The sequence below is a fragment of the Bos indicus genome, chromosome 10 (assembly GCF_029378745.1).
Source record: "Bos indicus isolate NIAB-ARS_2022 breed Sahiwal x Tharparkar chromosome 10, NIAB-ARS_B.indTharparkar_mat_pri_1.0, whole genome shotgun sequence".
Classification (NCBI taxonomy): Eukaryota; Metazoa; Chordata; class Mammalia; order Artiodactyla; family Bovidae; genus Bos; species Bos indicus.
The window spans coordinates 46,608,853-46,623,279 of NC_091769.1; the positions used below are offsets into that span (position 1 = coordinate 46,608,853).

Genomic DNA, 14,427 nt, shown 5'->3' on the forward strand with positions numbered 1-14,427 from the left:
AAAGCTCTAAGTTATACGTGCTGCTGCTGCTGCTGCTAAGTCGCTTCAGTCGTGTCCGACTCTGTGCAACCCCATAGACAGCAGCCCACCAGGCTCCCCCGTCCCTGGGATTCTCCAGGCAAGAACACTGGAGTGGGTTGCCATTTCCTTCTCCAAAGTTATACGTGACTTAGGCCTAAAAGCCAGAGATAAAGCCCTACTCTGGGTCTGGCGTTCTAGGTTTGGTTCAGTAGAGCTCAGTTTCTACACTGCCTTATTCACCATTGTACTCGCAGCACCACAAAGAATCCACCATGAGCCAACAATACAATGGGTTGTGTAGATGAAGCATCTTAGGATGGAAAATAGCCAAGTGACGAAATTATGATAACAGGGATAAGGCAAGTATGTAGCAAGGAAGGACTTGGTAGTCAAAGATTCACCAGATGCTAAGCCTCAGATAGTCACACATCTTTCGGCTAGTTCCTGGCCCGCTGGCAGAAGACTGGTGGAGGAGACTCCAGAAAGAGGAGCCAATAGGAGTGGATGTTGTAGATCTGGTGAGAGACAAAGCATGGTGGTGGCAGGGCTGAATGGGGGAGAAGGTGCAAGAAATGAATACTTGGTCACAGAGCTTGCGGTTTGTTCAGATTTGGCAAAGGCATTAATAAAAGGACAAAGCACAAAAATATATGATCACTCAGAATGCGTGGAGTTCTAACCCATCTCCAAATACATGAGTAATATTATGAAGACCAATGGTTGAGGACACAGCTACTAAATGCAGTATAAAAACACCCTTTAAATGCCTTGTTTTCACATCAGAAAATCTATTTTCTTCAATGTACTAGACTCCAGCTTGAATCCTACAAACCTGACAAATGAATATGCATGTTTTACTTCCACAAAACCCTAAAACACACTCACCATGGCTCCTCTATAGTAGGCTGTCGTGATGGTTCGAAATCTTTCCTGACCCGCTGTGTCCCTAAGATTTGAAACAAAGGAAAGAGTAGTTAGAAAAATCATCAACAACATCGCTGACGAGAGACTCTGAGCTGCAGGAAGATGTAATTGCGGTCTGCTCACAAGTGCAGTGGTTTCAGGGAAAAGGGGGCAAGACACAAAGAGAGCCTGTTGTGCGTCTGTGAACTGGAGGCGGCCGTGGCCACGGGCGCCTGTCAGGAGCTCACAATGACTTGGGTGAAAAACTTGGACTCTGATAACAAAAGCAGCGACAAGAAAACGCACAGCCCGAACAGGCACACTGTGTTCGTCAACCAGAAGAGAAAGAGAATAGAGAATAGTTGTAAATTCTTGGACTCCTAGAGGCAGTTCAATTCCTTTCTATAAATGCCTAATCATTAGGGCATTTTGCTCTTTTGATGGAAAGTCTGATTTCTATACAAAGCAAGCAGTCAGGCTGGACTTACTACTGTGCAAATTCTGCTCAGTAGAGCATGCTAAAATGGATCTCCTCAAGAACTTTTTCAGCTCTAGAGCCCATGATTAAATGAGACCCTGGAGTTCAACATGCAATTGTTGACCAAGAATTCAAAATATGAACAACACCTCCAAGTTATATAAACTTGCATTTTATTCTTACTTTTTTGGCTAATGACATACCATTAAAATACATTCTGAAAAATGTTGACATTTCAAATTACATTTACCAAAGCAATTCTTATAAAGGAAGTCAAATTTCCTTGGTATCTGGGAAAAATCAATATTCCTAAATTTTCCACTTCCTGCCAGAACTAATTTCACTCCCTGTGTTACTAAGACAAAACTAAATTGTTTAATTTGATTGCTTCTAAAAAGGATGCATTTGTGGAAATACACTAAAACTCTAATATGTGCATATCAAATTTAAGCGCGATGAAGGCCCAAGGAAAATATGGTAATTTAAAATGTTAATAAATACCTTACCATTTATGTATACCTTACAAAATACTTTCAGATGGTGTGCAAATGATGCCCACCACAGCCCAATGCGGTAGTTTTGCCATCATCCATGTTCTCCAGAAGAGGAGACAGGCTCAGGTGGGCTGTGGGCCCAGCTCTGCCACTAAACAGCTCATCTGAGTGCTGAGTCGATTCAGTCGTGTCCAACACTTTGCGACCCCATGGACTATAGCCCGCCAGGCTCCTCTGTCCATGGGATTCTCTAGGTAAGAATAGTGGAGTGGATTGCCATGCCCTCCTCCAGGGGATCTTCCCAACTCAGGGATCAAACCTGTGTCTCTAGGTCTCCTGCACTGGCAGGTGGGTTCCTTACCACTAGCACCACCCGGGAAGCCCAAACAGCTCACACACTTGAGTGAGAATCAAGTATCCAAGGCCTTGGCTGTTTGGTGCAGGGCCGGGTCTCACACCACCATTATCTTATCCTGCTATCTTCTCCTTGATCAGGATTAGGTAACACAGGCACTTATTTGGTACCCAGCAAACAAATGGAGAAAACAGAAGCAAAGCACCTTTGAGCAGACTAAGTATATTTTGATTCTAATATGCTACCTGATTTAGAACCAGCTTTGCAGTGAGGATGGAGAAGAAACCCTACCATCCTGAATGCAGGTCATGAAGACTGAATGTAGACTATTTTGCTGCCAAGAGTGCTGATAAATAGTGCCATGGAGCTCTAATTAGCTGATCACCCACAGGCTCCTAGAAATGTTCCTTATTGTTCTGATCAAGACTATACAGCAGTGGTTCCCAGCCTTTTTGGCACCAGGGACCAGTTTCATGGAAGACAGTTTTTCCACGGACTGGTTCAGGGAGAACAGTTTCAGGATGACTCGAGCACACTGCATTTCTTGTGCACTTTATTTCTATTATTATTGCATTGTGATACATAACAAAATAATTAGACAACCTGCCATAATATTGAATCAGACCATCAGGCATTAGAGTCTCATTAGGAGTGCCACAACCTAGATCCTTGCATGTGCAGTTCACAAGGTTTGTGCCTCACATAAGTTTGCATTCCTATAAGAATCTAATGCTGCCACTGATCTGACAGAAGGCAGAGCTCAGGCAGTAATGTGAGCGATGGGGAGTGGCTGTGAATACAGATGAAGCTTCACTCTCTTGCCCGACCCTCGCCACCTGCTGTGTGGCCTGGTTCCTAACTAGGCATGGTAGTGGTCCCTGGCCTGGGGGTTGGGGAACCCTGCTGTACTGCACAGAGTCAGACATTCTCTTTGCTTTTCCCTTAAAATAATTTTTTTAACCTTTAAAATATTTGACTTCTTATTAAATAGCAACAGATGAAAAGAGCAGCATGTGGTAACCTTCAAAATGTCTTACAATGAAATATACTGGGAACCTCTATCTGGGGTTAATACATGAAGCTGACGCAAGGTTCTGGGGTACTGGGGTAGTTGTCCCAGTTCTATCACTAACCCAGACACACGCCCTCAGATGGACTTAACCACTCTATGTCCCAGTTTCCTGTAAAAGAAAAGTGGTGGATTTCAATATAATGTTCTAGTTCTATCCTGGTTCTGAAATTCAAAGAAGAAAAACAGCCCAAGGAAAAAGCTGGCGTATACGTATTACTTGACTATTTTGGCCTGCTTCCTTCTGAGTCTATGATGTTCTCAACATCTAAGCTTCGTTTCCTGCTGTCGTCGTCACACATCAGGTCAGTAAACACCATCAAAACCCTTCCTTAAGGCTGCAAACCTATGTGGCTCCATGGAAGGCCTCACACTGAAAGAACTTAGATCAGCTTATAGGAGGTTCAAAAAAAAATCAAAGAGTGTGAGTTCAACCCAGAAATATTCAACCAGGCAATCTGGAGGAACCATATTTATTCACTGTAGTTTGACAGATTTTTCAGGAATTAAACCAGTTGGAGTTGACTGATCATAAGGAGACCTTTGCCTCGCATATTACATGAGAGATCAGAGGCCTGCCTTTTTCCTCCCTTATTCTCCAGTGCAGGGTTCCCCATTTTAAACTGAAGGAGAAGAAATAGGCAAATAAATGAGGAAATATCAGAGCTGGAAGGGAACTCAGATGTCATCAGTCTGACAAACCAATTTACAAATGAGGACAAGAAGGCCCTGAGAAGAGAAGCAAAGAGCTCCAAGTTCTTAGTATACAGGCTGACTCCAGATTGGCACTTTGTTTGGGGTTCTTACCACTTGACTCCTTTGCCCCATCTAATTTCACAGCTACAACAACCGCAGGGAAAAAGTAACTGACATACTCTAGAATTTAGTTTCCTCCCCTCTAAAATTAGCATTTTGGAAGAATGAGTTCTCAGATCTCTCCTGGCAGTGAGCGTTAGTGATACCATCCTCACTATCCCACTCTTGGTGGAGACATCTTCGAATACTTACCCATTCCCCCTTGGTTCTGATAAAGAAAAGATGTTTTAGCTACCCAAGGATACCTCTAATTTACCACAATTCACCTTCTCATTCCTGCTTTAGTACCTGACTAAAGTAGAAATGCTATATATATATATATATATATATATATATATTTTTTACTTACCATATCTGAAGCTTAATTTTCTTTCCATCTAGTTCTATCGTTCTGATTTTAAAATCAATGCCTGCCAGAAAAAGAAAGAAAGACATGCTCAATGTCTTCAAATATAATTCAAGTCTTATTGGGAAAAGGACAAAGATTTCTATTGAAAAAAAGCTCTCCAACGCACTGGAAAATGTGAACACAGAGAGGGTGTGAACGGTATGTGTCCCCTGAATACAGGCTAAAGAAAGGAATGCTAATTACTCTGCAAAGAATTCCCACACATGTTAAATGCAAAGTATTATATGCCTCTTTATTTTGACACAAATGGATCACATCCCTCAAAGTTATGTAATTTAAGATAGATTGAGACCATGCCATATTTTCTACTTCCTGAAATGCAATAAACAAAGCTTCCTACCCACCCCTCATGCCCCTTCTCAAAGAAGGCCATGAGACCTCTTTCTGTTTTCTTCCACCTCCTTCCATTTATTTCTTTAGAATCTGCAACTGGCTAAAGAAGAATGAACAAAACAAAAACCATCTATCTGAAGGCAGAAACAGGAAAGTCTGTAGATTTATTTTATACAGTTAGCAAGTATTTTACATACACGTTAATAAATGTAAATAGCGAAAGGGGCTTTTAGACCTGGCCGCACTTTAGAATTACCTGAAGAACTTAATAAAAATAATGGTTAGACCTGCTCTTTTCCCCAAATTTTGAGATTCTGACTTAACTGTTCAAGGGTGGGATCTGCACACTAGTAGTTTTATTTTTTATTTAAAATTTTTTAACTGAAGGACAATTGCTTTACAGAATTTTGTGGTTTTCTGTCATACATCAACAAGAATCAGCCACAGGTACACCCATGTTTATTTTTATTTTAATATTTATTTATTTTGGCTGTGCTGGATCTTAGTTGTGGTATGCAACATGGGATCTAGTTCCCTGACCAGGAATCGAACCTGGACCCCCTGCATTGGGAGAGCAGTCTTATCCACTGGACCACTAGGGAAGTCCCCACACTGGTAATTTTAAATGTTCCCCAGGTGATTCTGACCTGGAAGCCAAGGTTAATAAGGTATCAACAGGCCTGACAGGTAGCATTGTGACAGTCATTTGCCATTCCAACATTCAAACACTTAACTCTTTCCTCACCTATTTATCCCCCCACTGAAAGTGAAAGTTGCTCAGTTGTGTCCAACTCTTTGTGACCCCATGGACTATACAGTCCATGGAATCCCCCAGGCCAGAATACCAGAGTGGGTAGCCTTTCCCTTCTCCGGGGGATCTTCCCAACCCAGTGATCAAACCCAGGTCTCCCACATTGCAGGTGGATTCTTTACCAGCTGAGTCACAAGGGAAGCCCAAGAATACTGGAGTGGGTGGCCTATCCCTTCCTTCTCCAGCAGATTTCCCTAGGGATTGAACTGGGGTCTCCTGTACTGCAGGCAGATTCTTTACCAACCGAACTATCAGGGAATCCCTATCCCCTCACTACAGTAGCTCAAAATCTACTCAGCAATTTCAAATACAAAGAACCACAAAGTCCCTGACAAATATCAGCATCCCCTATGATTTATCAAGAACAGGCTGCTGCTCTTTCTGAAGGGACCAATGAGTGAACACAACTCAGTTGCAATTTACTAAATCCTCATCATCTGGCCACTCAGCTTTTGTTTCAGACGTTTCTACTCCTTCACATACTCTATGCTGTGCTGTGCTGTGCTTAGTTGCTCAGTCCCCTCTGACCCTCAACCCCATGGACTGCAGCCCGCCAGGCTCCTCGGTGCATGGGTATTCTCCAGGCAAGAATACTGGAGTGGGTTGCCATGTCTTCCTCCAGGGGATCTTCCCAACCCAGGGATCAAACCCAGGTCTCCCACATTGCAGGAGGTTTCTTTACCGACTGAGCCACCAGGGAAGTCCATGAGTACTGGAGTGGGTAGCCCATCCCTTCTCCAGGGGATCTTCCCAACCCAGGAATCGAACCGAGGTCTCCTGCATTACAGGCAGATTCTTTCCCAGGTGAGCTACCAGGGAAGCCCTTACATTCTCTATAGAACCCCTTAAAGAGGTTTCCAAGACATTTCAAGAAAATATGTCAACTATGCATTCTCTGAAAGCAAGGGTCCCCAACCTCCAGGCCATAGACCAGTACCTACTGTCAGATCAGTGGCAGCATTAGATTACAGTGCACAATAAATGTAAATGCATGTGAATCATCCAGAAACTATCTCCCCTACCCCTGGTCTGTGGAAAAATTCTCCCACAGAATTGGTCCTTATACCGAAAAGGTTGGGGACTGCTGCTCTAAAGTGACTTAAACATCAAATGCAGCTATTTAGAGGTAGAAAAGTCTTCAAGGGCTACATTACTACATTATTTCTGCATATTAGCACTGAGAACACCCAAAAAGGCTGCTTGCCAGCTCTAGCTTCACATAAGGCAAAGGCATAAACCAAGTGGATTTGCCCATTCTTCTCTATGTGGCCACTTTCCCCCAGGGAACCTTTCTAGGTATGCTTGTGAATCTTGAAATAGGTGGCAATCACACCCAAGTTAATCTAGCAGAACAGCTTCTCATTCTGTCCCCTCACTAATAACCAGGTTATATTAACAAATACACTCTCATACCCAACATCCCCAGGTTATCTGACCCACATTCCCTCCTCTAAGTTACCTCGGTACTGCAGGGTCTGCAGTCACTCAAGTAAAACTGAGCAACACAGCACGTTCTTGTTAGCATCACACAGAATTCACTGTGATTATCATTCATTTAAGACTTAACACACACTGATTTTTGTGATTTATCTTTTTATATCTCTCCAAATCCAGTGTAACAAAGACCCTCTAGGGATTCTCTCTAGCCTGCATCTCTTTTTGGCCCTAGCATCAAGAACAATGCCCAGCACCTGGTAGGCAATCAATAAATGTTTCTTGATACTAACATTTTTTTTTTAATTCATAATTTTTCAAATTTATAGAAACAAAAAATAGAATGGTGGTTATAAAAGGCTGAAGGGAGCAGGGGGGGAAAAGGAGAGTTGTTTCATTGGCATTAAGTTTCAGATTTGCAAGATGAAAAAGATCTGTTTCACAACAATGTAAATAGATAATACTGCTGAACTGCTCACTGAAAAAAGGGTTAAGATGGTTAACTTATACTTTATGTGTTGTTTTTTCTAATCACAGTAAAAAAAAAAAAAGAAGAAGAAAAATTCTTGACTTTCAAAATACCTACTGTAACTCCGGAAAACAACCTACTTAACTGGAAGACTAAAGTCATCCAACATTCCATCTTAAATAGTTTGTTCACATTTTAAAAGGATGATGTCTATCAAAATGCCTACCAAGTGAATGCTTTCCTTTATTCTATTTTATTAAGATGTAACTCCTTTGCTTTCAAGGCTGTTGTTACCTGTAGTTGGAAGTCATGGGCAACTTTTTTGCCTTCATTTAACAAAACCATTCTGAGGCTCCCTTAAATCTCAGTTACTCTCCATTTATGTGAAACATTGAGAAAGCGTTCTACTGACCTCGGCTTTTGTTTCCTGTATTTGTTAGAAGGATTACCTTTCTGTTATTTGAGGAGGTTCTACTATTGTCTGTGATACTTAACCAACTGTTTACTTTTCACAAGTTTTCATGTTTTATAAGAGTTGTGAACTGGTATTTAGCTTTGGCTGATGCTGCTGTCAGGAGCCAGTTGACAGACAAACAGTGCAGAGTAGTGGTCCCCAGTCTTTTTGGCACCAGGGATCAGTTTCATGGAAGACAGTTTTTCCACAGAATGGGGGTAGGCGGGTGGGGGATGGTTTCGAGATGATTCAAGTGCATTAATTTATCATGCTCTTTATTCCTCAGATCAGGCATTACATCTTGGAGGTTGGGGACCTCTGCTTTAGAGCACAATCAAATTATCACAATTTGAACTTCATAGAAATGGGAAATATCGGTGTGTATTACAATTGAAAAGTACTGGCCCTGAAGTCAAAAGACCTAGATTGTAGGTTGGGTTCTGTCATCAACTTTTAGGAGGTTGCTTACCTGCTCTGAACCTCCAGGTTCCCATCCATAAAAAACGGCAGAGAGGATCTCATTAGAGAAACTAGATAATGTATTTGATAATGCTGTAGGAACTCTGAAATTCCACACAGATGTAAGATATTCCACACTCAGATGCTATTATCTGGCAGCTCTTGTCACCTCCTTCATGGATTATGGTAATAGCTTCCCAGGGCACCATGCCAACATCTCTCCCTGGTCTAATTCCCCTGCATGCCACTGAGAGAAAAGCTTTCAACAAGCCCTGTAGAAATGTCACCTCCCCATTCAAGAAGCCATGGACCCAACTTCCTGGGCCTGGCAATCCAGCCTTTCCCACCGGAAGCACTGCCACCCTCGAGGCCTCTCTCCAACTTCAACCTCTGTTCCTCTCGCTGGGCCCCGCACCTCCTCCCCTCGGCAGGTGCATGGCCACCGCACTCGGCAGCCTTCTCTGAAGATGCCACTCTACCCGGTGGTCCTGTCCCTCCTTCCCTCCTCCGGTCTCCACTCAGCCCATGTTCATCCCTACCTCCAGGCCTGGCCTTTACACAGCAGCTCAGTACTGTGTTACTGGGTTTAATAAACTACTTGGAATTGTTCTCACATCAAGTAAGGGCTCCACCCTCTCTTTGCCAACCAGGATACACACAGAAACATGTAGACCACAGATGCTAAGTGAAAAGTTAAACACCTCTACATAATTAGGTAGGACTTCCCAAGGGGCATTAGTGGTAAAGAATCTGCCTGTCAATGCAGGAGACATTAAGAGACACAGGTTCGATCCCTGGGTCAGGAAGATCCCCTGGAGGAGGGCATGGAAACCCACTCTGGTACTCCTGCCTGGAGAATCCCATGGACAGAGGAGCCTGGTGGGCTACAGTCCATAGGGTCACAAAGAGTCAGACGTGACTGAAGCGACGTAGCGCACATACACACATAATTAAGTAAAGGTTCTAAGTGTGGAGAGAGCTAAGAAAATCTCAGAAGTTTCAAGTTTTGTTAGCACACTCTAGTGACAATAATATGGATGCTGAGAAATTATGACACTAAGAAAATGAAGATCTCTACATTACCATTAGCTTTGACAGTATCAGTAGAATATATAGTGTATTAACAGTTGCTTTAAAGGAAAGGCAACTTCCTGAGGCTACTCCAGGATTAAAAGAATAGCCAGTCATAAGAATAATAATATAATTATATCAATGAGGATGCTTTCTGTTGCAAATAACAGAAACCCCAAGTCAAACTAGCTTCAGGTAATTTGTTGACTCATATGATAAGCCCAGTGGCGAGTGGGGGTTCAGAGACGGCTCAGTCCAGTAGTTCCGGTTCATTTCTCTGCACCTCCTCTGGCTCTGTCCTCTTGGGAGAAGCAATTTCATCCTTTGACCGACAGCAGTTCCTGACTACAACAGCAAAACTGGAAAGAAAAGAGGTGATCTTCCTGTGCCTCTCTCTTAAAAGTGAGAAATGTTTCCCCACAGCCTCCAGCGACCCTTCTTTCATGGCTCATTTCTGGATTTATAACCATGGGGATGGCCTGTTCTGGGGGCCTGAGCTTCAAGGCTAAGCTCCTGAACTAATTACTGCCATGGGCAGTTACCAAGATTGGATTAATCTAAGCCCAGCCCTAAATTTAGATGAATCCAGGCCCATCCCTGGAGCTGGGTCACTGCCCCTGATCTCCAGGGCTGCTAAAAATAGGAGAGAAGGGAAAGCTGTTGAATCAGTCCTAGTATCTGTTAGAATAATGCAAGTTTATTTAATAAAATTTAATATTCATAGCTACATGAAACAGATAAATCTTAACAGCTATCACTACTACCCTGGTGCGAATGCTATTAAATTTCATGATAACTATAGTACTCCTCTGAAGATAATTTCTCCTACTGTTCAGCCACGAATAAGAAAGAAAACATGAAGGAAAATAAGGACAATGAGCAGCCCAAGTAGCTGCCACAACCTCTCTGGGCTAAACCATGATCTTCACTGCTAGGAGAGTCCCCAAGTCCACAGCTCCAAAGACCTGGCTTATGCTCTGGCCCCAGAGGAGTACAGACTGCAGAGGAGGAAGTGGTCATTACTGCCAGCAGCAAGAACCAAAACTCATCTTGGCAGTAAGAGAGCAACTTTTTTTTTTTCCCTTTAAAGGAACTACACAATCTCAAAAAACATGGCTTCTGGAGAGATTACATTTAGGGTCAAAAAGCCCTCTGTATTTCAATAGCCTTTTAGAAAGCATCATTTTTTGGCAGCATATAATAAATCATGTTCAAAATGACAGTCCTGAGTCATCCCACCTCATGAGCAATCCATGAGCCACCAGCCTGCACGCAGCCTACCCGGCCGGCAGCACAGCCAACATCAATGCTCAAGAGAAGACTCCATCCTTGCTTGAACATGCCCTGACATTAATTTTTTGATGACTTTAAAGAATTGCCAGTTTTCTCATTAATATTCATCTAGTCAATAAAACAGGAAATCTAAATTGTAAGAAACACTGTAAGAAAACTTTAGAAGGGACTCAAAAGCATTTTTTATTCTGAATTTAAATACATGCATACACACTCACACTAATAGGTTTTCATTTCTTCTGAACTGATTCTCATGATAAATAGTTGCTCATCGCTGATACATATGATGCAACACAAGCAGGCCTGGAGGGAAGAAGGAAAGGAATCAGAGAATCCTAAGCCTGGGAAGTAGCTTGTGGTGGTTTAGTCCAGTCCTCACTCTGTGCCGAGGAAACCTGCAGCCCAGGAGATGCAGCAACTCATTGGCAGTTCACAAGAGCCAATTCAGAACGGGGTTAAAATCAAATTCTGACATTTAAAGATCAGGACTTAAACAAATAAATAAATGAAGATCAGGACTTCGTAAACAGGTGTGTACAAGAATTTCATGTCTCCCTGAAGAGGCCTCCTCTCTAAGGATCATAGCAAAGTACTAGCAACAATGGAAATGCCCTAGTATACAAGGCCAAGAACACCCTGGAACACAAGGAAATACTAGGGAACAGTGAACAAGAGCCACATGAGTGAAGCTCAAAACAAAGTCAAGTGAACAGAGCAACCACAAACACGCACACACAATCCAACCACTTCTGTAAAATTTCAGTAATATCCAAAACAACAGAAGGTACCAGTTATATCAATACATCTATCCATGTGTAATTAAAGTATTTTAAAAATGCATAAGAAGGATTATCGACAGAATCCGGATAGCTGTTTGCTCTCTCTGGAGAGAAGCAGAAGACTAGGGAGGGGTTCCCGGGGACTTCAGCTCTACTTCAGTTCAAAATTTCTAAACGTAAGTGGTACATGGATGGGGAGCTGTTTTATATTAGGTATACTTTTGTATGCCTAAAATTGTTCATATTTTTTATAAGAAACGATTAGTTACTGGGGTAATGACATAGGGAGGCATATATTCATTCATGGAAGGAGAAAAATCAAACCAAATTTTATAGATGAAAGGCACCTGAGAAGATTTAATCCCGGGAAAGGCTGACACCACCCCTTCCCCAACGTGTTCTATACAAAGAGGGACTTGGTGCTCAGTTCAACAGACTAAGCCTTTCAGTTCAGTCACTCAGTCGTGTCCGACTCTCTGCAACCCCATGGACTGCAGCACACCAGGCTTCCCTGTCCATCACCAACTCCCAGAGCTTGCACAAACTCATGTGCATTGAGTCGGCCATGCCATCCAACCATCTCATCCTCTGTTGTCCCCTTCTCCTCCTGTCGTCAATCTTTCCCAGCATCAGGATCTTTTCTAAGGAGTCAGTTCTTCGCATCAGATGACTAAGCCCTTGGTGACCAGTTATGGAGTGACAGCAAGACTGGATCAAGTTCAGAAAGTGAGGAGGGAGGGACTTCCCTAGTGGTCCCTGGTTAAGAACCTTCCAATGCAGGTGACCCAGGTTAAATTCCTGGTCAGGGAACTAAGATACCACAAGCCTCGGAGCAACTAAGCCCCAGAGCCACAACTAGAGAAGCCCTCGCAGTGCAACAAAGAGCCCATGTGTCACAGCAAAGACCCAGTGCAGCCCCCAAAATAAGGTGTGCTGCCCACTCAGACTTCAAATAGGGGGTTCAAGAACATTTCCTCCCCTGCCTGGAGGAGAAGGAGCTTCCATTTGGGCCAAGGACAAGGGAGGAATATACAAGTGGTCACTGTTGGGAGTGCACTGTGGGAGAGAACAAAGGAGCCCTGATTTTCCATCTCTAATGGGACTGGGAAGAGGCTTTGCCTGGGAGAGGGGAGGTGAGTTGGGGGCGGGGGCGGGAGGGTCTGCCCAGCACCTCTAAGGAGAAGGTGGAGTGTACCTAAGATGTTTTCATTGTTCAGGGTGACCCACAGGGGCAAAAGCTGGCAGAAGCCACAGTGAGGCTTTACTTAGGGATATGGACCCAGCACTTGCCTAAGGCACTGCTTATCAATCAGACAGTTCTCAGAAACCAGTGGTGAACTTGGAGGCAGCTGAGGGAGGGTGTGATCAGCAAAAGAAAGGGATGGAAGCTTTGAACTTGGCTCAAGTACACAGTTAACAGCCTCAGAGGGAAAGGAAGCTTGGAATGAGCAGTCTTGGGCCTCCTTTCATTCTGCGAGTTAGATACGATTTAAGGTGGAGAGAAGACAGATTGACAAAATTCTCTTACACTGAAGTCAAATTAGTCAGCCAACAGATATAATAATGTTACCTTCTCTGTTGCAAGAGAACAGGGCAGTTGCTGGGCTTGTGAATGGGTGAAAGGATACCCTTGCTGGAGTGTGGGAAACGGTACAAAGGACTTTTCCTGGCCTTCAGAACTCACTCTCTGGGCCCAGGGCGCTGTCTTGACCTTCGGCCTAAGCTGTGACTGGATGCATTTTTGCTCTGTGGCTGCTGGAGTTTACAACACACATAGCTCTTCTATCTCAGGTCACTTAGGCAAGTCTGTTGCCTCGCCAAGAAAAATCAGGAGTTGAGAAACAGTAGGGACCTTCCTTCAACTGAGGTTTTAGATATGTGGTTCCCACTGATGTTCTTCTAAAAGTCCAATCTGGCTGAAGTCAAGAGAGCCATGAAAAAAAAACAAACAGATTTCTGGGATATTTAGCCTTTCAGTGAATGATAGCAATGCAAGCTTTCAATGCTGGGTTTATCCCAGTGCTGTGCACACTGAGAGAGAAAAAACATGGATCATCTATCCCCTTTGACCGACTTTAGGAAGCAGAAGTTTAACACTGAACTTTTATAATTAGAAAAAATGTACTTTGTTTCAAAAGTACATTTGGGAACAACAAACATCTGTGATTCCAGGCGATCTGAATATGAGTTATGTGGTTTGTCTATTTACATTTCAGAGAGATATCCCAGAAACAGAAAAAAAAAAAATTTTCTCAAATATTCAAATTCACTTTAAAGAAATGTTACATTCATTTCCTCACTCAAGAGCTTTATTATTAACGATAAAGATACAGCATAGATAGATCTTGCCAGTTTTGAAACCTTGACAACCATATTTGCTTGTGCTTTTTCTGTGGAGAATAATAAACATGGAGAATAATAAAATGGAGAATAATTAAATTTTAGAGCAGCTAATTTCAGGATAATTGGCTAAAGCTCTAATTAGAAAAACAGATTAATGAAATAGGAAAAAATATGAGTCATAGATTGAAGCTTTAAAATATTTTTTTTTCCAAAATAAAGGAAGGACTTAGAAAAACAATGTTTAAAGGTAGAAATAAAGTTAAGGATGTTACTTAGATTGAAAGAGAGAAGATCAAGGTATTGTTCTTTTTAAGAAGCACATTCTGTAAGTTCATAAAAGCCATATTTCCACCAAGTGCCAACTTTGCTGCATATATTTAGAACTATTTTTTGTCTTATTCATTTGTATTCAAATTTAATATCTGTTTTCTTATTT

The 14,427-nt window shown here is 42.5% G+C and overlaps 1 protein-coding gene across 1 annotated transcript in view; it reads right to left on the reverse strand.

Moving 5' to 3' along the window:
* RAB8B (RAB8B, member RAS oncogene family) overlaps positions 1 to 14,427 on the reverse strand; it is a 70,126-nt gene that overhangs the window by 19,815 nt on the left and 35,884 nt on the right. Inside the window, exons 2-3 of the mRNA XM_019968719.2 lie at positions 4,486 to 4,546; positions 907 to 967 (exon numbers count right to left, since the gene is read on the reverse strand). Coding sequence (XP_019824278.2) covers positions 907 to 967; positions 4,486 to 4,546 — 122 coding nt within the window. The remainder of the gene's footprint in view (positions 1 to 906; positions 968 to 4,485; positions 4,547 to 14,427) is intronic.